This window comes from Alligator mississippiensis, chromosome 4 (genome assembly GCF_030867095.1).
Source record: "Alligator mississippiensis isolate rAllMis1 chromosome 4, rAllMis1, whole genome shotgun sequence".
NCBI lineage: Eukaryota > Metazoa > Chordata > Crocodylia > Alligatoridae > Alligator > Alligator mississippiensis.
Genome location: NC_081827.1, coordinates 161303787 through 161327067, shown reverse-complemented (window position 1 = coordinate 161327067; position 23281 = coordinate 161303787). Strand labels below are relative to the sequence as shown.

The window sequence follows — 23281 nt, the reverse complement described above, 5'->3', positions numbered from 1 at the left end:
ATGGCAGGACTCAACTCACCCTGCTCCCTAGAGCTGGTCAGAAATGTTTTTTGGCCTCTGGAAAAAAAATGACATTAATGAAAGAGAGGCTGAAACCTCTGGTAACCTATCTTTTTAATAACAAGTCAAACCTGTGTCTGTAGCCTGCTCAGCTCAACCAGGATGCATACGCTGTTGTTCCCATGGACAAGAGCCAAGAGCTCATGGGTACCAAGGAGAGTAGGGTTGCTCTGGAAAACTCTCCTTTAATGTCTCAGGCCAGTATTTCAAAGCCTTCTAGAGGAGTTTGGTGCCCAGCCGCCATTGACTAGCCATTGAAAGTCCCCATTGAAAGTCTCTTTATGGGTGTGTGCCTTGCATTCTTTGATTCCATTTGTGTGTGTTTAAAGATCACTATCAACCCAGTGACTCCCCACCCAGCTCCCTTCATGTGGCTTTGCCATCCCACAGGTAGGAGGAAGGGGAGTGGGTTGCTTTTATTTACCTGGGAGCTGAATCACAAAGCTTGACTGAACTGCTGCCCCTCCCAGCAGGCTCTTTCCCAAGCTGAGCACTGTCTTGACTCTGTCCAGCTGCCTCCTGGACCCTAGTGTCCCTGCCACCAAGGTTGCCTGGCAAGACCTGAGGTTGTCAGTTCGCACCTTGCCTCTAGAAGCAGAAGAGCTTGAGCTGAGAATGCCTGAGCTCTTAACTAGCACATGAGAGCCATCTTGCTGGGCTTACACCCAGCTTTGGGATACAAAAGCCCCAAAGATCCCATCCTAGTCCCGCTCACAGAGACAGGAACATGCTAAGAGAGTGCTGCTGGGCCTTGCAATGATATCTGCTGTGTTGCCCAGCAGTGGGGCTGGGACAGGAACCCACCCAGGCAAGAAATGATAGGAGATCTCCCAGGGCAGATGCCAGTCAGAGGCCAGGAAGCCCATGGGTGGTAACATAATATTCCCTGCACTGAACCAGCAGGTGTAGGAGAATTTAGGTGGGATTGTTAAAAGAACCCAAAGCAATTAGACACAGGCGCAACTGTAGCATTGATAGTAATACAGAGTACGGACGGTATCAAGGGAGGAGCAAGCAGTGTGACTGCCCCTGGCACTGAAGCAAAGGGGTGCCAACAGGTGCTGCCCAGCCAGGATGGGGTGTGGGATGGAACTGCGAGCAGCTCATTCGAGGGGGCACGGAGATGGGGGAGCGGCTCCCACTGCTTCATGCACCCCCAGGGAAGCATGGGTGGGGTCATGTGACCCCTGGATCTGTGCACGGGCCGAAGACAGGCAGCCGCTGCGGGCTTACCCTGGGTGCCAAACTTCCTTGCTACAGACAGCACTGTTAATACACATGGACAAACAAACCCCACAGTTACACAGTGATTCTCCCTGGCATACAGCAGGAGAAAGCTGAGGCACAGAGAGGGGCCTAGACTTACCCACCAGAGCACAAGGGCAGAACAGACTGACCCAAAACATCCAAAAACAAAAGTTGTTCCCCACAATGAAACCATGGAAAAATACTACTGGGGGGGCCAAACAAAATGGCCCATTTTGCTTTGCTTTTTAAGATCAAAATGTGGGTATGTTTTGAAACAAAAAATTGCTTGGAAATGAAAAATCCAAATATTTTCCAAAAGCATTCTTTACCAGGTTTCTGGGTTTTGGGGTGTGAGGAGCTTAGTGGAATTGGCAATGGAGAGAATCACTTTGGTGAATGGAAATGCATGTTTCTTGGTGAATGCAACAGTAGACTGAAGAACTCCCCCCAGCTCCCAGCAGGAGCCCAAGCCCAGTCCTACTCCTGCTCAGAACCTCCCTGTGCTGAGCTCCTGCGCTTGGTAGTGATGGGGTCGCCTCTCTGGGTGCTGCTGCAGCCTGTGGTCCCTGAGCATGTCCCCTTGCCTCAGATCCATGGAACAAGCCGAATGCAGGCTTCCTCCTGCTGCTTGCCCAGAGGACCTCTGGCGTCCCAGGGAAGGGCTTGGTTAGCTGGGGTCTGTCGGAGCAGGAATACCTGCAAGAAACAGGGGCCTGGCAGCCAGAGGAGTCCTCAGGAGAGGGAGCTGCAGGGAGAGCCCTCACTTTGAGTTCAGGCACGGGAAAGCAATAGTTTTTTGTTCTCCCCTTTCAGGTTAATCTTTGTGTCAACTCTTACCCCTTTTGTTTTTGTGCTGACCTTAACCCTTGGTTGCCTGTTCTGGTCACTTGCCAGCACATTTTTCATAGGTCTATGTCTTAATTTCCTGGCCAGGGAGATATCCCACAGGCAGCTGTTGTGTAGTCCTCATTGCTGAGATAAAGCCAAGGGGTGGAGGAGGCTGGGGCACACCCTGCCCAGCCAGCCCCTGTCCCTGAATGGAGCCTGGATCCACCCACTCGGAGAGACCCTGCCTGCAGCCAGGGGTGCAGCCACAGGAAGGAGCGAGGAAGAGAGAGCTTGGCCGGCAGGATCCAGCCCCACACACGGCGCTGCCCCCCTGAAATGCGGCCACCTCGGGGGGGGAGGAATTGAATGCAGTGCCTTTTGCAGGGGTCTCCCCACTTCAGCCCATGAATTTGGAGAAAGGGCACAAAGGCTCTGCCAGCCCGTGCCACTCTCCAGGCCAGCTTCAGGCTGGGCATGACAGGCAGAGGAAAGCTTTGGTCAGGCCAAAATCCTGTAGCAGGGCCCTTGGCATGGGCCATCGCCTTGTCCCAATGCCCTGGAAGGTATCTGCAATGTCCTGGGAAAGGGAATCCTCCATCCCAGGGCAATGAGGCTGAAGCTGGTTCCTTATTCCCAGTTTCTTATTCCTGGTCCTCTTTCAAAGCTAATCTATACCCAATAAAATTGTACATATGAATTAGTCAATATGCATAGCTAATGAATTAATTTCTCTTTACAGTGTGTAATCTTTTCTAATTTAATAAAAGCCATAGCACTTCTGGCTGTGTGTCTGTCTGTCTGTAATGCTCCAGGCCAACAGTGTATGCACTGCTTGGAGCCTTACTGACAGACACACAGGCCCGAGGCGGAGGCGGTGGGGGCCAGGGTGTGTTCCACCACCCAGCGGCAAGGGGAGGGGAAGAGAGGGGAGGGACGGGACATGGCGCACGGCCGTGTGGGGGCATGGCGCGTGGCAGGGCCTGGTGTGGGGCCGCAGGGAGCGGGTGTGGTGTGTGCAAGCAGCACCCACCAGCTGCAGCATGTAGCCATGGGGCAAGGCACGCCCCCGCACGGCACCCTGTGGCTGCACCCCCACTCCCTGTGAGGCTATCACCCATCAGCTGTGGCCATGAGGCATGCAGGGCACAGGGGCGTGTGGTGCATGGGAGCATGGGGAGCTGGTGTGGGGGGCATGCGGGCAGCGCCCACCAGCTGCAGCATGTGACCGTGGGGTGCAGTGCACTCCCATGCCCACTCCCTGCGCGGCACCCTGCAGCTGCACCCACACCCTCCCCGCAGGGAGTAACTGCCAGCTGTGGCTGTGGGGTGCACTGGGTGAGGGTGGGGCGGCACAGCCATAGTGTGCCATGCAGGGAGCTGGCACAGGAGGCAGGAAGGGGGTTGCAGCAGCCTGCTGCCACTGCCAGAGGATGGGAGGGTGGGTGATGGGGGACTGGGGCTGAGGTTTCACTGGGCTGATCCCAGCTGAGTGGTGGTGGGGGGGCTGCAGGGCCATGGGAACCCAGTGGCTCCTCTAGTGCCAGGGGCAGGCGGCTCCCACCACTGTGTGCACTATGGGAGAGCTTCCAGGCTCTGATGGCCCCTGGACATGGCCCGGCTGAGGCCCCAGTCATGGTGAATGCACCCTGTCCAGGCTGAGGAGCCCAGGGGGCACATGGGCCCCAGTCTATGCAGTGGGCAGGGGCGGCTACAGCTGCAGCCTCTGCTCCACCTCTGCTCCCTGCTTGCTGCCCCTGCTTTGACAGCGGTGCGGCAACATGTGAGTCCTGCCGCGGGGTGGGCCAGGCAGCAAGGCACGTGTGTGTGGTGTGGTGCTGGGGCTGGGGGGTGGTGTGGGGCTGGGAGTGGGTGCGTGGCTGGGTGTGCATGGTATGCAGTGTGTGTGTGTGTGCGTGTGGAGTGTGGCTGGCTGGGTGGGTGGGTGTGTGGCATGTGGTTGGTTGGGTGGGTGTGTATGTATGTGGCGTGTGGCTGGGTGGGTGGTGTGTACATGTCTGTGGCACGTGGCTGGGTAGGTGGGTGAGTGTGGCTGGGTGGGTGTGGTTGGCATGGTGCTGGGTGCCGGTGTGGCATGTCGTTGGGTGGGTGTGGCATGTGGCTGGGTGTGGCATGTGACTAGGTGGGTGTGGTGTGTGGCTGGATGTGTGTGTGTGGCGTGTGGCATGTGGGTGGTGTGTGGCTGGGTGTTTGTGGCTGGGTGTGTGTAGGGGGATGCACGAGGCCAAACACAGAGCTAAAAAGTTGTCCAGATCATGTTGCTTGTTAAAAAAAAAAAGATCCCCTTTGCTGCTGCTGCTGCTGCTGCCATCCTTGCCTGCCAAGAGGCTTGTTAGCTAGAGGGTGGGATGTCAGGTGGGGAGCAGACCAGCATCACAGCAGGAGCAGGGCAGTGCCCCGTGTGGCCCTGACCCCGCAGCCTGTCCTAGTGCAGCTGGGGCTGGAGGTGAAGCAGGAAGGGCACGTGTGAGGCCCCCGTCATGGTGAATGTGGCCCTGGCCAGGCTGGGGAGCCCAGGGAGCACGTGGCTCCCAGCCTACAGGGGTGGCTGCAGCTGCAGCCTCCGCTTCACATCTGCTCCCTGCCTCACTGCCCCTGCTTTGACAGTGGTGCGGCGTCATGTGAGTCCTGCCATGGGGTGGGCCAGGCAGCAAGGCACATGTGTGTGGCATGGGGCTGGGGGTGGATGTGTGTGTGGTGTGTGGCTGGCAGGGTGGGTGTGGCTGGGTGTGTGTAGGGGGATGCACGAGGCCAGACATGGAGCTAAAGAGTTGTCCAGATCCTGTTTCTTGTTTTTTTTTTTAAAAAAAAGATCCCCTTTGCTGTTGCTGTCGCCATCCCTGCCTGCCAAGAGGCTTGTTAGCTAGAGGGTGGGATGTCAGGTGGGGAGCAGACCAGCATCACAGCAGGAGCAGGGCAGTGCCCCATGTGGCCCTGACCCCGGAGCCTGTCCTGGTGCAGCTGGGGCTGGAGGTGAAGCAGGGAGGACGTGTGAGCAGAGAGGGCTGGTGCTAGCCAGGGCAGCCATGCTCGGGCCTGCTTTTATGTGCTGGGCTGGGCACTTCCCACTGCGGGGCAAGTGGGGCGGTGAGAGAGCGGCCCCTGACTGTGAGCATGTGCCCAGCCTGTGCCCCTCTCTGGGAATCAGGCCCCAGGGCTCAGTGCCCGAGCACCAAGAGGGCTGAGCTCTGCACTGGGGCATAGCTCTGGCCCTTGGAAATAACCCCCCTGGGCCTTGCCCAGCAGGCACCCGAGAGTGTGGCGGAGCCAGGACACAGGACTGTGTGTGCCCACGGAGAGGCAGGCCTGCTTTGGTCACCCCCGCTCCTGGGGAGCACGAGAGGCCCAGACCCCACAGCCCATCCCTCGGGGCCCATGGTGCAGGGCTGAGACGCACAGGTCCCAGCTGGATCCACTCTGCCGGCCAGGCTGGCTCAGGTGAGTGACAGCAATGGACACAGCCAGCTCCAATAACAGCATTATTTATTATGTCTAAACCTAAAATATTTACAGGGGGGAAGCCGGAGGAGGCCACACGTGAAAGGCCCTGTGGAAGTCCCCAGGGCAAGCGAGTCAGTGAATGGGCCCCTTGGGGCCTGGCTTGAACGCCTTGTGCTCCACGCCAACATGGTAAATCTCAGGCAGGCCAGTGACTTTGGTAACAGGAAAAAAAAAATAGTCTGCTCCAGGGCCACCTGCCATGGGGTCTCCAGCTGTGCCAGGGCCCGGAGCCAGCCCCGAGGGGCCCAGCAGCACATCTGGCACCTCAGCCCCACGGGAGCAGGGCTGACTAGTAAGAACAGGCAATGGCTGAATCCAGCTGGAGGGACTCTGGTCTGGCTTTGCTCCCACAGGGAGATCCAGCCACTGGGGAGCACGGGAGCGCATATCTGGCACCTCAGCCCCACAGGAGCAGTGCTGATTGGTAACAACAGGCAATGGCTGAGTCCAGCTGGAGGGACTCTTGTTTTGCTTTGCTCCCACAGGGAGATCCATCCGCTGGGGAGCACGGGAGCGCGCAGGGCAGGAGGAGGCTTAGACCGGGCGACAGGAAGGGCAGCTCAGGGCAGCACGTGGCAAAGTGACCTCCTCCCCGCACTCCTGTGGCCAGACCTGCTGCAGCAGGCTTGTCCTGAGCTAGCAGCCTGGGCCCCAGCCCCGCTCCTGTACCACCCGGCAAGTCTCAGGGGCTCAGCCTGCCCCAGGACAGGGTGAAGAGGGAGGGAAGGAAGAGACAGCACAAGTTGTGCCGGATGCTGGTGGGCATCATCCTGAGACCAGCACCACTCCCAGCTCCCATGGTCCATCCCTGTGCAGCCCCCACCTTCACTGCAGCTCCTCCATCCTTTTCTTCTTCAGCTCACCAATGCGGTCTGCATGCCACTGTATCTCCTTTTGTAAGTGCTTCTCATCCTCGAAGCAGGCGGCCTGCTCCTGCACCAGCTGCGCCTGGTGCTCCTGCATCTGGCATTGCACCGCTTCACCATACTCCGCTCGCTTCGCTTCCCTCTCCTCTCGCTCCACCCTCGGGGAGACACCAGCACCGGTAACAAAGTCCAGCCCAGCCCTGTGCACAGGCAGTGCCTGTCCTCCCCACAGCAGGCTGGCAGGGCCTGACCTTCTTGCCAGGGGATGCTCTGTCCCCTCCCACAGACACAGGGTCCTATGTCTGCCCCAGCTGGGTCATCTCCACTGCAGCTCCTGCCACCCAGGCTTGGCAGGAGCTGCACTGGGCAGGCCTGATTCAGCCCAGCCTGGTGCCGCTGTAGGTACACACTCTCCACTGCCTGGGACCCCGCTGTTGCTCAGGGGCTGGACCATGCCTTGCCTTACCTGAAAAACTCTTCAAAATGGCTGCGGTCCCGCTTCGCCTGCATCAGCAGCTTGTGGGCCATATACTCCATGCGGCTCTGCTGCAGCATGACCTGGAGCTCCATTATCTTCATCAATTTTTCATTTTTTGCCAGCAAGTCCCTATGCCACCACTCCTGCTCCTTGGCCTCCTGCTTCCACATGGCCCAGAGCATGTCCTGCAGGGAGGGAAGCCCTGACTGCATTGCCCAGGCAGCAAGGAGCCAGGCTGAGATGCTGCCCCTGCTCCCCCAGGGAGCCAGCCCCGGCCCTTGGACTGGCTTTGCCTGGCTCCTCTCCTGCCTGTGTAGAGCTGACTGGGCCCTCCTCCCGGCCTGCTCCAGGTGCGGTGTTGGCTGCCACGACAAAGCTGGAATGACCCAGGCGAGCTGTGCAGCCTTGCCTGATGCCTTGGAGAGCTAATGTCCTCTCACCTGGGCCTGGGCCGCCGCATGTCAACCTGCGTCCTACTCAGCCTGCCCTGCCACAGTGCCATGGGGAAGCATTCGCCACCCCTCCCCCGGCATGCATGGGGGTGAGGCCCTCCTGCTCTGATGGGTCCCAGGAGGGAGAGAGGGCAGGGGCAGCTGTGAGCGTTACCTTGTCAGTCTGGAGGTCCTGGGTCCTCTCCTGCAGGCCCCTCAGCTGGGCCATCTCCACCTGCTTCTCATGATAGGCGTCCTCCTGCAGCGCCTCAAACTCTGCTTCCTGTGCCTGCCGTAGCACAGCCCCAGGTCTATGAGCCACTGACCCACCCCATGCATCAGCAAACACAGGCAGAGCCATCATAGCGTTGCCCGTGTGTGTGTGTGTGTGTGTGTGTGCGCGCGTGCGCGCCAGGTTACTTGTGTGTGCAGCATTCTCACACAGGCAGCGTCATGTGTATGCAACCATGTGCAGCATTAACATGCATGTGCAGTGCTCACATGGTGATGCACACAGAGCATTCGCACACGTTGTCACACACACACATGCAGTGCTCCTGCATGGAGCACTGCATCACATACATGTGCAGTGCCACACATGGAGCACTTGCACATGATATGAGCTGCCTGAACCCATCAGCACATGGGGCTCTCGAGTGCTCTCCTCTAGGCCAAGCAATGCTGAGACCAGAGCGGGTCATTCCACCACTCAGGCTCCGCAGGCCCCTGTACCTGTCCCTGGAGGCGTATCATTGTCTGTTTCTGGTAGTCCAGGATGCACTGGTCATACAGCCTTCCTTGCTCCAGTTTCTGCTTCTTGTATTTCAGCATATTCCTGAGTATAGAGAAACTCTCCTCGAGGGCATCCCTTTCTTTTTGACGTCTCTTCCTCTCCTCCATGTTATTCTTTCCTTGCTTCTTGATCTGGCTCCCCCTGGGTGAGACACAAGAACTGTCTCAAGTGCTCCCTGCTGGCCCCAGGCTCCTTGCCAGCAGGACCCCTGCAAGGCCAGCTGGGCTGGGAGGTCTGCTCCCAGGCTGCCATCCCGTGGCTAAGCAGGGGAGGCTGAGCCTGGGGGTGCTCCTGTCTCAGCGTTCATGTGAGGTGCTGCATGTGGGAAGTGCCCACGTTTGCGGCAGCCGCTGCCTGGCTGTGCTGGGGCAGAGCCTTCCTGCTTACCGGATCACCTCTGGCTGCCTCTCCTGCTCCAGCTCTTCCTGCATCTGCATGGCGTTCTGGCACTTCACTTCCATATTCTGGTCCAGGCACATCTCCTCCTGTTTGGGGTCTATCTCCACCTGCTTCATCTCTGAAAACTGGGCATCCTGGGCAGCGTGGCACGTGGCATCCACAGCCAACTGCAAGGCAGAGCACCAGGCTGGTCTGCGCCACACAGCACCAGCAGCAGGGGAGAGAGACCCTGATGTGGGGCACAGAGTGGGGAAGAGACACAGGGCCACGGGGGCTCTAGTGGGGAGCAGGGCCTAGACCTATTCCTGGCTCTGCCACTGACTGTGTGTGTGCCCTTGCACATCTCCAGTGGGCGCAGAAGGGAGCACAGGGCTCAGGGGCCGGCAAAAACACTAGGAGCTTGGCCAGGTGGTGGGCCGTCCCAATCCAGCTGGGACTGGAGTGACTGTAGCTCTCCCTGGCGAGTGACCCTTCTGCAGTGGGCTGGAAGGTCCCAGAGCCCAGTTTCTGGCAGGGTGTCCTGATCGTCCCATCCCCACAGAGACCCTTGCAGACAGCCAAAGTACTGAGCTGAGACAGCCCCCAGCTCCCCTCCATGCTGCAGTCCCTCCATGGCAATGCTTCACGTGCTGTCCTCAGTCTAGGTCCCAGGGAAGCAGGCGCAGCGTGGCCTTGCCTTTCGGGGAAGAGGACTTGGGGGCAAAGGGGCAGCAGTGGGAGAGGGACTGGAGAGAGGGCAGCTGGAGAGCCTGCACCCATGGCCCACCTTCTCCATGTCCTTGATCTTGTCACCCTCCATGTGCATCCTGCTGGCCCGCTGGACTTCAGGATTAGTTTGTTCCTGCACCTCCTCCTGGTCGCTCTGCTTGTCCTAATGTAGAATCAGATTCTCTGAGGCCTGCCTGTGCTAGGCCACAGTGGCGTAGAGGGGAGAAGCAGGCTGCTAGCAGCCCCTGACAGGCGGGGAGCCAGGCTGGGCTCGTGTCAGAGCCTGCACTTCAAAGAGCTGCCACCAGCCCCTGGGCCCTTAGCACCCTGTCACGCTGGCCAGGGCTGCCTGCACTTTGGGGTGGGCCTGCCCAGGGCAGCTGCTGGATGCAGCCCTGCTCTGAGCCAGAAGCCTGAATCATGCTCCTCCGACAGGCACCGTCTATGTGGGCCACGCTTGGCACAGCAACCCAGGATATGTGTGGCCCTACAGGATGCCTATCATGAGGTACCCATGCCAGGCATGGACAGGGATCCCGACCCTTGGGCTGCTTTTTTCTGGCTCCACTCCTGTCTGTATAGAGCCAGCTGGGCTCTCCTCCCCTCCTGCTCCAGGTGCGGTGCTGGATACCATAGCAAAGCTGGAAGGACCCAGGCGAGCTGTGCAGCCTTGCTTGATGCCTTAGAGAGTTAATGTCCTCTCACCTGAGCCAGAGCTGCTGCTTGACAACCCACATCCTGCTTAGTCCGGGCCTCCAGCTGGGGCTTGGTCTGCCCTGCCGCAGTGCCATGGGGAAGCATCCCCCACTCCTCCCCGGGGGTGCATGGGGGTGAGGCCCTCTCACGCTGGTGGGTCCCCAGCTGCCAGACAGGCCGGGAGGGAGTGAGGGTAGGGGCAGCTGCATGCATTACCTTGTCAGCCTGGAGGTCCTGGGTCCTCTCCTGCAGGCCCCTCAGCTGGACCATCTCTTGCTGTGCCTCCAACCCTGCTTCCTGCACCTGCCACAGCACAGCCCCAGTTCCATGAGCCACTGACCCCCTCCACTCCAGCACTAGCAGCAGCACCAGCACCAGCACTAGCAAACATGGGCAGAGTCATCATAGCATCACACATGTGTGTGTGTGTGTGTGTGTGCGTGCGTGTGTGCGCGTGCGCGCCGGATCACTCATGTGTGCAGCATTCTCACACAGGCAGTGTCATTTGCATACAACCACGTGCAGCATTAACATGCATGTGCAGTGCTCACACAGTGGTGCACACACAGAGCATACGCACATGTTGTCACACACACACATGCAGTGCTCCTGCATGGAGCATTGTGTCACACACATGTGCAGTGCCACACACGGAGCATTTGCACATGGTGTGAGCTGCCTGCACCCATCAGCACACGGGGCTCTCTAGTAGGCCGGTGCAAAGTGGCTAGTATTTGCTTCGGATTCGGCTGATTCAGAGGACAGCGATTCGATTCAGAGATTCAAATCACTGTCCTGATTTGATGCAGCTGAATCTCTGAATCAACCAGGCCAGACCCATCCCCTGTCCCTCTTCTAGCCCGGCAATGGCTGCCCCACCGGCCCCAGGTCCCGGCACTTTGGGAAAAAAAAGCCCCGGTTCAGCAGGTGCTACTGGGCAGGGGGCAATCCCTGCTGCCCCCCACGCAGTGGGGGGCTCTGTCTGAGTGCTCTCCTCTAGGCCCAGTGATGCTGAGACTAAAGCGGGTCGTTCCAGCCACCACTCGGGCTCTGCAGGCCCCAGCCCTTCCAGTTCCCTTGCCCCTGGACCCGTACCATTTTCTGCTTCTGGCAGTGAAGGATGTGCTGGTCAACCAGCCCCCCCTGCTCCAGCTTCTGCTCCTTGGATTTCATCGTTTTCTTGTTAATGCAGCTATCCTCTGCCAGGCGTTCCCTTTCTTTTTTCTGTCTCTTCCTCTCCTTATTACTCTTTTTTCGCTCCTTGATCTGGAGCCTCTCCCTGGGTAAGACACAAGAATTGTCACACGTGCACCCCACTGGCCCCAGGCTCCTCGCCAACAGGACCCCCTGCAAGGCCAGCTGGGCTGGGAGACCTGCTCTAAGGCTGCCATCCAGCGAACAAGCAGGGGAGGCTAAGCCTGGGGGTGCCCTTGACTCGGCCTGCATGCAAAGTGCTGCATGTGGAAGTGCCCACATTTGAGGCAGCCCATGCCTGGCTGTGGCAGGGCAGGGACTTCTCGCTCACCTGATCAACTCCTGCTCCCTCGTCTGCTTTAGCTCTTCTCGCACATTCACAGCTTTCTGGTACTCCTCTTCCATACTCTGGTCCAGGCACTTCTCCTCCTGTTTGATCTCTTTCTCCATCTGCTTCTTCTTTAAGTTCTGGGCGTCCAGGACAACATGGTACCTGGCATCCACAATCATCTGCAGGGCAGAGCACCGGGCTGGTCTGCGCCACACTCAGTGACAGCAGCAGGAGAGAGAGACCCCAATGTGGGGCACAGAGCAAGGAAGAGACACAGGGCTACGGAGGCTCTAGTGGGGAACAGGGCCCAGACCTATTCCTGGTGCTGCCACTGACTGTGTGTGCGCCCTTGGGGGAGTCCCTTACCCTGTCTCTGTCCCGATCCAGATAGGACTGGAGTGACTATAGCTCTCTCTGGCGAGCAGGGCCATCCCCCGGGGTGGGGGGGCGACTGCCCCAGGCCCTGCACTTTGAGGGGCCCAGTGGGGCCAGGCGGAGTGGCACTGCGATTCTGTGCTGCTGCTGGCTTCACATCTGGCCACTCAGCACCCCCCTGCTGCCAGCTTCCTCGCATCCGGGGGCGGGGCCCCGCATAGGCTAATTTGTTCTGGGGCCCTCACCATGCTCGGGTCATCTCTGCTGGCGAGTGACCCCTCTGCAATGGGCTGGGAGGTCCCAGAGCCCAGTTCCTGGCAGGGTGTCATGCTTGTCCCATCCCCACAGGATCCCTTGCAGAGAGCCAAAGCACTGGGCTAAGGAGAGTCAGCCCCCAGCTCCCCTCCACGCCACAGTCCCTCCATGGCAGTGCTTCACAAGCCATTCTCAGTCTAGGTCTCAGGGAAGCAGGCGCAGCACAGCCTTGCCTTTTGCAGAAGAGGACTTGGAGACTGGGGGCAAAGGGGCAGCAGGGGGAGAAGGGCAGGAGAGAGGGCAGCTGGAGAGCCTGTGCCCATGGCCCACCTTCTCCTTAACCTTAATCTCGTCCTCTTCCTCCTCCAGGTGCATCCTGTTGCCCTGCTGTACATGGGGGCTGGTTTGTTCCTGTGCCTCATCCTGGTCGCTTTGCTTGCTGTGTTGTGGAATCAGCTTCTCCGAGGCCTGTCTGCGCAGGGCCATAGCAGCCTGGAGGGGAGAAGCAGTATGCTAGCAGCCCCTGGCAGGCGCAGAGCCAGGCTGGGCCAGTGTCAGTGCCCACGCTTGATGGAGCTGTCACCAGCCCGTGCCCTGGGCCCATAATACCCTGTTACGCTGGCCAGGGCCTGCCTGGATTCTGGGGTGGGCCTGCCTGGGGCAACTGCAGGAGGCAGCCCTGCCCCAAGCCAGATGCCTGAATAATGCTCCTCTGGTAGGCACTGTCTGCATGGGCCATGCTCGGGACAGCAGCCTGCGACACGTGGCCCTGCAGCATGCTTACCACAGGGAGCCCATACCGGGCATGGACAGGGGTTCCCCTGCCCACACAGTCAGTCCTGGCAGAAGGCCACCCTGTCCCACAGCACCAGGGACCCTGCCTCAAAACTGGCTAGCACAGGGGAAGCAAAAAGAGGCACCTACCGTCTTGGCTTTCCTCTCAGCTTTGAATGCTGCTGCATTGGTCTGGCGCTCCTCCCTACTTAGGGCCAGATCTTTAAAACATTGATAATCAGCTCTGCTGAGTTTCAGTGCACGCTGTGGGAATCTGTCCGCAGGAGGTCTGGGGACGGGCAAGAGGGGCACCGAGAGAGTTGGCATCAGGGGCATAGAGTTTCTCTTCCCTGAACCAGGTGCCAGGGGAACAAAAGGGGTCAGAGCAGCAGTGGCAGTGATAGGGGCTGTGGTGGCATTCGCAAGATCTGGGAGCCCAGCCAGAGAAATGCGGGGCCCAATCTGCAGGAGGGCCAAGCACCTCTGATCCACAGCAACTTCACTTGGACCCAGGGCTGCTCAGCACCTCTGGAGATTGGCTCCAAGAGTCTGGGGTGGGTCTGGGGTGATGCAGCACTTGGGGGCCACAACCCCTCATAGGAACGGGCCCGTGCCTCATGTCACCCCCACACAAAGTAACCAGGCAGGAGGTAGACAGGGCAGCTGTTCCCAAGGGAAAAGGAACAGGGCCAACAGCTTGTGGCAGGAAGGGAGGACCCTACGTGTGGTGGGATCAACAGGGAGATGCCTCTGGTGTTAGATGAATGAGGAGGGCCCACAGATTATGTCCAAGGGTTTGTGCTGCTCCCGCCCTGCTAGTATCTCCCACTGGGTGAGGGGTTATGGGGTAGGGGCATGCGGTGCTTCCCTGCTGGCTCTGCAGAAGAGCCATTCCTTTGGTACAAACTGGGTCATGGGAGCTGCTTCCCCACCCAACTCCAGGGCCGTCCCAGACAGGCATTTCTGGGTTGCTTAGTCCCCTTCCAGGGGGTCAATGTAAGCGGCACCACAGCCCTTCTGCAGGGCAGCCACAGACCACAGGACCCCTGACAGCGCATCCAAGCACTTGCTGCCTTACACTAGTTCGCTGACACAATAGTCCTTGGTTTCAGTCAGGGTGTTGGTCTTCAGCTTACAGGGCTGGTCAATGGGTGGGAACCGTTCATGAGCCTCGCGCACATCATATGGCATTGTGGCCATATATGCAGGCCGTGACTGCTGCAGGTCCTGCAAGAAAAAAAGGAAGGGGTCTCTTTCTTTTCCGGGTTTCCTCTGGGTCCAGAGGGCAGACAGGGGTCGAGAGCAGGTGCAGGGCATGGCTCTGCCAGTCCCTCACAGCCACTCACCTGCCTCTTGCCCTTGGGCACCTGGCCTGTCCTGCTGTTACAGCCTAATTGGGGCAGGGGCTCCAGTGGGGCCTGTGTCCAGGCCTCTCTTTCCCTGGCCTTGGGCTGGCCCAGAGGAAGCAGAGGAAGCAGCTTCCCCCGCGGCCCTGCTGGTTCCTGCAGCTGGGAGAGCTGGGGGAGCTGGAGGAGGAGGAGAGATGCTCAGCAGAAGTCCCCCTGCCACCTCTCCCCAGCGCCCAGCCACCAGGTTCCTGCCCCCACCCCTCGGCCTGGCAATGGGAAGCAGCAGCCCTGGTCCCGGGAGCTCTCCTGTGCCCAGGCACAGCGGGAGGACTCTGGCTATTCACACCCCATCACCTACCACGAGTGGGGAGCTTGAGGGGCCACGTACCCACTGAGGTTTGGGTCCTGAGACCAGCACGCGTGGCTTAGCCGGGCTAGCAGGGCTTGGCAATGGCATCCTTACACCTCAAGGCTCTGGAAAGGGCCCAGGTGCCCCGAGTGGTCACATGGGGCCTACCCCCTACTCTATTTCCTTATCCTATATATCTATATAATATGCAAGGTATCTCTATCTAACTATGATCTAAACAATGTCTATCTAATTAATATCTACTATGCTAACTGCCTATATCTGCTCTGCTAACTCTCTACTGAATCGAAAACTACATAATGCCACAAGCCACGCTGGTGAGTCGCCTGGCTGAGCTGAGCCTGACCAGGCGGAACCCGGCGCTGGTATTTATACCCTGCTCCCCCCGGTCTCCACGGTGATGGAATGACACAGTGTGACATCACAAAGCTGTGTCCGGTGCTGTACCTGGCAGTTGGAGATGGGCCCTGGGCTGGATCCTGCCCCCCCCCTCGGCCTCTGCTGGGCCCGCGGTGTCCAAGCAGCATCTGATTCTGCCCCAAACCATTCATGCCAAGGGGGTCCTTCGCCTCCTCTCCATCTGGCGCAGCCCCGGCTCCTGCTACACAAGGCCAGGGAGGAGCTGGTTAAAATGCACTCAGGAGCCCCCAGGAAGAGGCCCAATTCCCACAGCAAAGGAAGCCATGGCAACATCAGAGACACAGAATCATAGAAAAGGAGGGTGGGGAGGGACCTCAGGAGGCCACATCTAGTCCAACCCCTGCTCCAAGCAGGACCCGCCCCAACTACATCATCCCAGCCAAGGCTTTGTCGAGCCAGATCTTAAACACCTCCAAGGATGGAGAGTCCACCACCTCTCTGGATAGCTTGTTCCAGTGCTTCACCACCCTCCCAGTGAGAAAGTTCATCTAATATCCAACCTCAATTTCTCTTGCTGCAACTTGAGCCCGTTGCTCCTTGTTCTGTCACCTGCCACCACTGAGAACAGGCCAGCTCCACCCTCTTTGCAAGCCCTCCTAAGGGAGTCGAAGGCTGCTATCAAATCCCACCTTGTCTTCTCTTCTCTAGACCAAATAAGACCAGCTCCCTCAGCCTCTCCTCATAAGTCATGTCCCCCAGTTCCCCCAACCATTTTTGTTGCCCTCCACTGGGCTCTCTCCAACTTGTCCACATCCTTTCTGTAGTGGAGGCCCAAAACTGGACACAGGACTCCAGATGTGGCCTCCCCAGTGCTGATCTGTGCGGTTAATGCACCACCTGGGAAACAGGGTTGCATTTTGGGTGTTGAAATGCACTGGTCCCTGGAAAACAAGGTTCCTTGTGTACATCCGATATCTTCTTTTAAACCAACTAAAATGCACTTTTCTGTTACACTCCTGTATGTCATTAGATGTGACTTTATTTTTTTAGGTCTGGAAGGGACCTCTGAAGATCATCGAGTCCAGCCCCCCGCCCGAAGGGCAGGAAGTCAGCTGGGGTCATAGGATCCCAGCAAGATAAGCATCCAATTTTCTCTTGAAGGTGTTCAATGTAGGCGCTTGAACCACCTCCGATGGCAAGCTAGTTCAGACCTTGGGGGCTCGGACAGTAAAGAAATTCTTCCTTATGTCCAGCCTGAAACGGTCTTGCAGCAGTTTATAACCGTTCGACCTCATCATCCCTTGGGGCGCTCTGGTGAACAAACGTTCCCCCAGATACTGGTAAGCACCCCTGATAAACTTATAGGTGGCCATCAGATCACCCCTGAGCCTGTGCTTTTCCAGGCTGAAGAGCCCCATAGCTCTCAGCCTGTCGTCATAAGGTCTGTTTTCCTGACCTCTGATCATGCGCTTGGCTCCCCCCGGCACTTTCTCAAGCTTCTCCACATCCTTTTTGAACTGTGGGGCCCAAAACTGGATGCAGTACTCCAGCTGCGGCCTCACCAAGGTTGAGTACAAGGGGAGAATGATGTCCCGGGATTTGCTTGAGAAGTATCTAGGGATGCAAGCCAGTGTTTTGGTCGCTTTACTAGCCACAGCATTGCATTGCAGGCTCATGTTCATCTTGTGGTCAGTGATGACCCCCAAGTCTCTTTCTTCCGTAGTGCTAGCCAGTGTAGCACTCCCGATCCTATAAGGATGCTGCAGGTTTTTCCTCCCAAGGTGGAGAACCTTGCATTTTTCAGTGTTAAACACCATCAGGTTCTTGCTTGCCCATTTTCTGAGCCTGTCCAGGTCAGCTTGGATCACCCTCCTGTCTTCAGGTGTGGACGCTTTGCCCCAAAGTTTCGTGTCATCGGTAAACTTGGCCAGTCCACTTCTGACTCCAATGTCCACATCATTAATGAAGATGTTGAACAATATGGGCCCAAGGACAGAGCCTTGGGGGACCCCACTGGTCACAGGGCACCATGACGATTGACTTCCATCAATTATCACCCTCTCAGTCTGACCATGGAGCCAATTTTCCAGCCAGCGGATCATGGTGGACCCAAGGCCACAACTGGCCAGTTTTGCCAAGAGGTGATCATGGGATACCAGATTGAAGGCTTTTTTTAAGTCAAGATATATGACATCAATCTCTTCTCCCTTATCCAGGTGATAGGTCACCTGGTCGTAAAAGGAAATGAGATTGGTCAGGCAAGACCTACCTGCAACAAACCCATGCTGGCTATCCCTCAGGATGTTGGTGTCAGCCAGTCCATTAAGGATGGCCTCTTTAATAAACTTTCCTAAGACCTTCCCCGGCATAGAGGTCAGGCTGATGGGCCTATAGTTTGCTGGATCCACTTTCCTCCCTTTCTTGAAGATAGGCACCACATTGGCCTTCTTTCAGTCATCGGGCACTGCACCAGAGCCCCAGGAGTTCCAAAAGCTCTGTTCCAGAGGCTGGGCTATGATGCTAGCCAGCTCCTTGCGTACCCTGGGGTGTAGATTGTCAGGGCCGGCTGACTTGAAGGTATCCAGCCTCTTAAGGTGTTCCTTCATGAGGTCAGCATTGATGGAGGGCAGGGAATCTCCCTCACCCAAGCCTCTCTGCCCCATAGTGGGCATGGGTGTCCCATGGGACTGATGAAAGACTGACGCAAAGTACCTATTTAATAGGTTGGCTTTTTCCTGGGTGTCAGTTGACTTGATTACACTGAGATTCAAGAAGACCTTTTAAGCCTCTGGGATCAGCAGTGCCAAGCACATTCTTCACAGGGACCAGTTGAAGCGCACGCCACAAGGGACCGATTTGTGTCTGTGTGAAGTGAATTTGGTGGGTGACAATATTGCAACAAGCAAGTGTCACTGAGACCAAATCCCCACCCCATTTATTATAATCCTATTTTCTCTCCCATTTTACTGCTGTTCGTGAGTAAAGGGGGTAATTTTCTTGCGTGCTTTCCCAACTAATCCCAAATCCTGTCACTTTGTAACTCTATCACCTGTGATTTTATGGTTTGTTCGACTGTGTCACTTGTGCAGGGCCTGATGTATCATGCAGATGTGCAGCTGTGTCCACCCCAGACATGGCTGCACAGCAGGGCTAGAGGAACAGCACTGCGCCCTGCTTTGCCTTGGACCAACTGAGATAAATTGGGTACATCTGGGCCCTTTCAGTGCCTCAGTTTCCCCTGCTACTCACTGTGTATTTAGACTGACAGGGTCATGACCATCTCCCACTGTGAGTTTGGACAGCACCAAGCACCTTGGAGGTCGGATTTTAAATTGGCCCTATAAGGAATGAAGAACACGTTATTTTCCTGCCATTTTCTGTCCCGCACTGAATATACAGCTGTGACTTGTGCCACCAGGAACACCTCCATTTGATCTCTGGCTTCTCAGAAATTATGTTTTGTTTCACAGTGGCACAAAACCAGAGTAGACCTATTTGATGACTTTGGGCCTTGGGCTTTTAGCCCACTAATTTACCGTGGCTGCCACTGTTGGGCAGCAGTGGGAAAAAACAGTAGAGTGACATAGAAACCCAGGACGGCTCCTCTTTGTCCTTTCCCATGACATGACGAAAAGCTGCTTGAACCACGGTCTGTAGCTGCAACTCTGCCTCGGTTTCCCCTCTGACTCATTTCTATTTAGACAGTGATTCTCAACCAAGGGACTGAGGCACCTAGGGGTGCCCGTCTGGTGATCTTCAGGGACCATCCACACACCTTGTTAGTCTTAGGACCAGTTTTGTTCAATGTCTTTATCAGCAACCTGGAAGATGGGATGGAGTGCACCCTCAGCAAGTTTGCAAATGACACCAAGCTGGGGGGGAGTAGTAGATATGATGGAGGGTAGGACTAGGATTCAGAGTGACCTCAGCACATTGGAGGATTGGGCCAATGTTGCCCTAACACCTAACAAGGTTTGTAGGTGGCCTCTGCAGCACCCCGAATGGCACCCCAGGGTGCCTCAGTCCCTTCCTTGAATATCACCGGTCTAAATAGATATGAGTCAGGGGGAAACTGAGGCAGAGCTGCAGCCAGAGACTGGTTCAAGCAGCTTTGTATCATTAGGTGCAAAGTTTTTTTTTTGCCATTAGGAGCTTTGCTCCTTAGGTCCAGTGCTGCTCACTGCATCCTTGATCACAGGTTTGCGCTAGAGAAGGCGTAAACATGATAATAGTGAGAGTTACATGAGTCTGCACCCAAGTTAAATTAGATGACCTTGCCCCTGCAGCCTGTGCTTTTGACTAGCTACAATCTCCTCTTGCCTTATGATAGCAACACTTCCTGCTTGCTTATCTCCTGGGTCTTGTTTAGCTGGCTAATTGCTAGCTGTTACCAAGCACTTCCTAGAATAGCAGATGCACCTGACTGTGATCATCAGTGCTTATCGCAAGGCATCGAATTATATTATCGGTATTCTCCAAAAACTTGTGTAAGCCACGTCATTTGAAAAGGGGCTGGAGAGACAAGTGGGTTGTTTCTCACTGCATTTTTAGGTGAAAGTGAGACTCCAAGGGTCCATCCTGTCAAATGTAACTGCAGCTGGTCTGCAAGCAGGTTTGTGTAATGACACTAAGGCATGTGGATCTCGGCATCCAATTGCTAAGAGATCAGGCACCACTGCTTTGGATCAAGCCGTGCTAAAATCTGGGCCCCGTCTTCTGTGACAGCCCAGATTTCACTGGGGTTGTACCACGAGCAAGTGAACAGGTTGTACAGGGAAAGGGATGAGGGAAAGCATTTTTCAGAGGCTGTGTTTCAGAGGCTGCAGGGCACTGATGATACTCTTGCTCTGGATTTGGCATGAGAATTGGAGTCTGGGATTTGTCCTGTTTGTGTAGCCACAATTTACAAGGGCACTAGTATATAATACAATAGCCATAATTGACAAGGGGACAAAAACACAGGAGGCTGCAATCAGCTCCTTCATGCCTCTGGGTGAATGAGGATCTGCCCCTAGGGCCAACAAAGCCTGAAAAGCCACTTGTGCTATAATCTGCAGCATGGCTGTGGTCTTCAGGAACCGTAGCTGAGCTGGGAGTTCACAGCTGGCCTGATGCTGTGGCTCTGGAGAGGAAGCCCCTGGACAGGCTCTGCTTGCTTCTTGGGCTGCATTGCCCTACACACTCTAGCCTTGCAGCTTTCAGGGGGCGTTTAAGCTCCTGGAGTCCTGCTGTTTTGGGGAACTCATAGGGTTCCCTCCTGCAGGGTAGGGAAAAGCTTGGAGACCTTGTCCCATCTGTGGTCCAGGTGAACGGAAAGGACCCTAGGGTTTACCATTAGAATAAACCCACCCCCACAGGCTGCACTCAGAGATCCGACTTCGGGTGTCAATGTTGCAGGGTGGTCACACTGCCGACAACTGAATCATGGAGCCTGATGTCGCTGTGCTGCAAGGGACATCTGGTCCCTGCCAGGAACAGGGCAGGGGTGAGGACCCGTAGTCACGCTTCCAGGTAAACTCTTCAGTTGCAGCTCAAGAAGCCACTTTGGCCTCCTCCTAGTCCCGGTGGACACCACTTAGAGCAGCCTCAGGGTATGTGTGTGTGCACGCACAGGTATGCGTGCATGTGTACATGGATTTACTTGTATGTGCACCTCATGTGCATGTATATCTGCATCATGTACTTGTGTGTGCATGCATGTACTTTACATGTGTAGATATCTGTGTGTGTGTGCAAACTCCCATGTCCCCATGGGAAGCAGGAATGGACATAACACAATGCATTCAGAACAGTCCCTTGCCCTCAGACAGCCATGAGAAGGTAAATGCTCCTGGTTTTACTCAGTGCCAGGTTCCCTGTGGTTTCCAGAGCAAAGTGAACACGTTATACAGGGAAAAGGCATGGGGGTAACTGAGTGCATCTAGATCTTCTGGGGGCATCGGGGTTCATAAATTCATAGAATGTTAGGGGCTGGCGGGGACCTCGCAAGATCATCGGGTCCAGCCCCCCTGCGCTAGGCAGGAAAGACAATTGAAGTTCAGACAACCCCAGTGAGGTGGTTGGACTCACCCCCTGCATGCCTTCCTTACCTCAGTGATATTCCCCCACTCCCAGGCACATGCCTAGGAGACCCAGCAGTGCAGGGCTTAATCAGTCCATCACTAATAATACTGCAATGGTGTCAGAGGAAGAAACACAGACCACTAGGAGCTGGGTCTCTTGGGGTGGGGGATTGAAGGGAATAGGGAGGGTCTGGACTCCCAGCTTCACTCTCCCCAGAAAGCCAGCTGTGTGGACAATGCACCCCCACTCCATGGGCATTATCCATGTGGCAGCCCTGTCTGTGGGCACTCTGCCCATGGACACAGGCTTTGCTCCCCCTCCGACTGGTTTACCCCTCACCACTCCCATGAAATATTTAATTTAAATTCAAAGCAATTAAATAACCCATCCCCAAAGGTCACACCAAGTTCCAGCCCACGCCCACAGCAATCAAAACCTCTGAAGACCCCCCACATTCACCCACTCATGCCCTCTCCCCCATGCCAGAGGCATTCTGCAGCCTGTGGAAGGTTTGCAGGCACCTGGCAGCCCAAGTGGGGAAGTTCGGCATCTACAAACCTTCCAGGATCTCAGTCTAAGAACCACTCCTGAGTCCGAGATCCTCCCACACCGTTCTGCGAGCAGCGAGGCAGCTGTTCCGGGCCCCAGGCCTGCACCAGCTGGAGCCCAAGGGGAATCACCACCGCTTGCCAGCAGTATCAGGCTTATGACACACAGTAGGACAGCACAGATTTCCATGCAGTAGAGGACAACGAGACACACGGCACTGTCACATCGTGGTCTGGCTGGGACCAGCCTGGATGCCAGCAACACAGCACCTGGGCCCACACAGCCCCCAGCTCCCTGAGCACCACAGCAGGCACAGCTGGAACAGCTCCTGCCACCCTGGGGGATCTGGAGGGCCAGATGAGCTTGCAGCTGGACGGCGTGTGCCCACCACTGGCTCTCAGTTGGAAGCAGGGCATGGCGGTATGTTATTGTAGGGTTTCTCCTCCCAACACTGCTGATCTTCATAGGAGCTGGGCAGGGGCCAGGTGGTGGAGGTAGGCATGCCCAAGTGCCTATGCCTTTCCCCCAGCTGTCCCCGGCACCCCCTCCATGAGGCCTGGGCTGGCATTGAGGCGGTTGTTGTTGGTGTCAATGGCCTGGGAGATCTTGTCCATGAACACTGTGCCTCCAGAGGCTGAGGGGGCACAGTGACTGCCCGCAGGAGGTGGTGGAGGTGTGGTGGTGGTGGTGAGTGGGGACTGCCTGCTGGCAGCTGCAGTGATGTTGGCGGTGAGGGCAGGCCGAGCGGGGACCACCCGTAGGTGGCTGCAGCGGTGTGGGTGGGGGCGGGGAGTGGCAAGTGCCAAGCAGTGACTGCCCACAGACACTGCTGGCAGTGTCAGTGGCAGGGCAAAGGGGGGGAGGGGGGCGGGCTGGTGAGCAGTGACTGCCCGCAGATGCCACCAGCAGCATCGGCAGCAGCCAATCTCAGGGATGATACAGCCAATCTCAGGGGATGCATGTGCACCTGTGTGCACCTGCTACGTATTGCCAATGGAAAGCTGCCAGCACAAACTCCCTCCCCTCCTTGCACACTGCTTCAGGGTGATGGTGGAATGCCACCCACAGACATGGGGCTGGATGGGTCTCTGTGCTTCTCTGCTTCCCCTGCCTTTTTCTGTAGCTCATTCCCTGTACAGTCCTTTGCTAGGTAAATAATCCATGCCTCTCAGGGAGGGCTTCTTGGAAGTCTTGACCTTGTGCTCTAAAGGTGTCCCTGATGACTTGAGCTCCCATGGTGATTCACCTCTTTGGTGGAGACCCATTGACTTGCCCAGTGGCCTGTCCAGTTTCCGGGCTAGCAGAGCACAGCAGGGTGCAATGAGACAGTGTCTGCTGTGCAAATGAACCTTGGGATGCACAAGACTACACCTTCCCTTGCTTGCTCAGTCTTTATGTAAGCATCTGTGTCAGCTTCTGGGCAGCCCACAGCCACCCCTCCAGCCTAATTCCCTCCTCTGGGAGGCAGGGACTCCATTTCTACTGTCCTCCACCCAGCCCTTCCCAGGCAGCTCAGCTGTGCTTGTGAGGCAGGGGAGGGGGTTGAACTCTACCTGGCCAACCCCCAGGCAGAGCTGAGCTGAACTCCTGCAACTGAGGAAGGTGAGGAGGGAGGACCCACTTTGCAACAGGGCA

General features: G+C 56.8%; 1 protein-coding gene across 1 annotated transcript; it reads right to left on the bottom strand.

Moving 5' to 3' along the window:
* Positions 1-5638: 5638 nt before the first annotated feature.
* LOC109286283 (cilia- and flagella-associated protein 45) lies at positions 5639-14191 on the bottom strand. Its single transcript, XM_059726899.1, has 11 exons — positions 14034-14191; positions 13106-13244; positions 12512-12673; positions 11552-11730; positions 11122-11305; positions 10243-10329; positions 9389-9493; positions 8611-8789; positions 8163-8364; positions 7606-7719; positions 5639-7184 (listed from the first exon to the last, which is right to left on the bottom strand). Exons 1-11 carry the CDS (start codon positions 14153-14155, stop codon positions 6984-6986), a joined length of 1674 nt encoding a protein of 557 aa, XP_059582882.1. The 5' UTR covers positions 14156-14191; the 3' UTR covers positions 5639-6983.
* Positions 14192-23281: the final 9090 nt, after the last annotated feature.

Coding starts and splice junctions, on each gene's coding strand:
- LOC109286283 (XM_059726899.1), bottom strand. CDS start 14,155: ATGGCCACAATGCCATATGATGTGCGCGAGGCTCATGAACGGTTCCCA. Junction 10,330..11,121: donor ACTGCCAGAAGCAGAAAATG/GTACGGGTCCAG, acceptor GTGCTGTGGCAG/GTGCAGGAAGCAGGGTTGGA. Junction 9,494..10,242: donor AGGACCTCCAGGCTGACAAG/GTAATGCATGCA, acceptor ATTCTACATTAG/GACAAGCAGAGCGACCAGGA.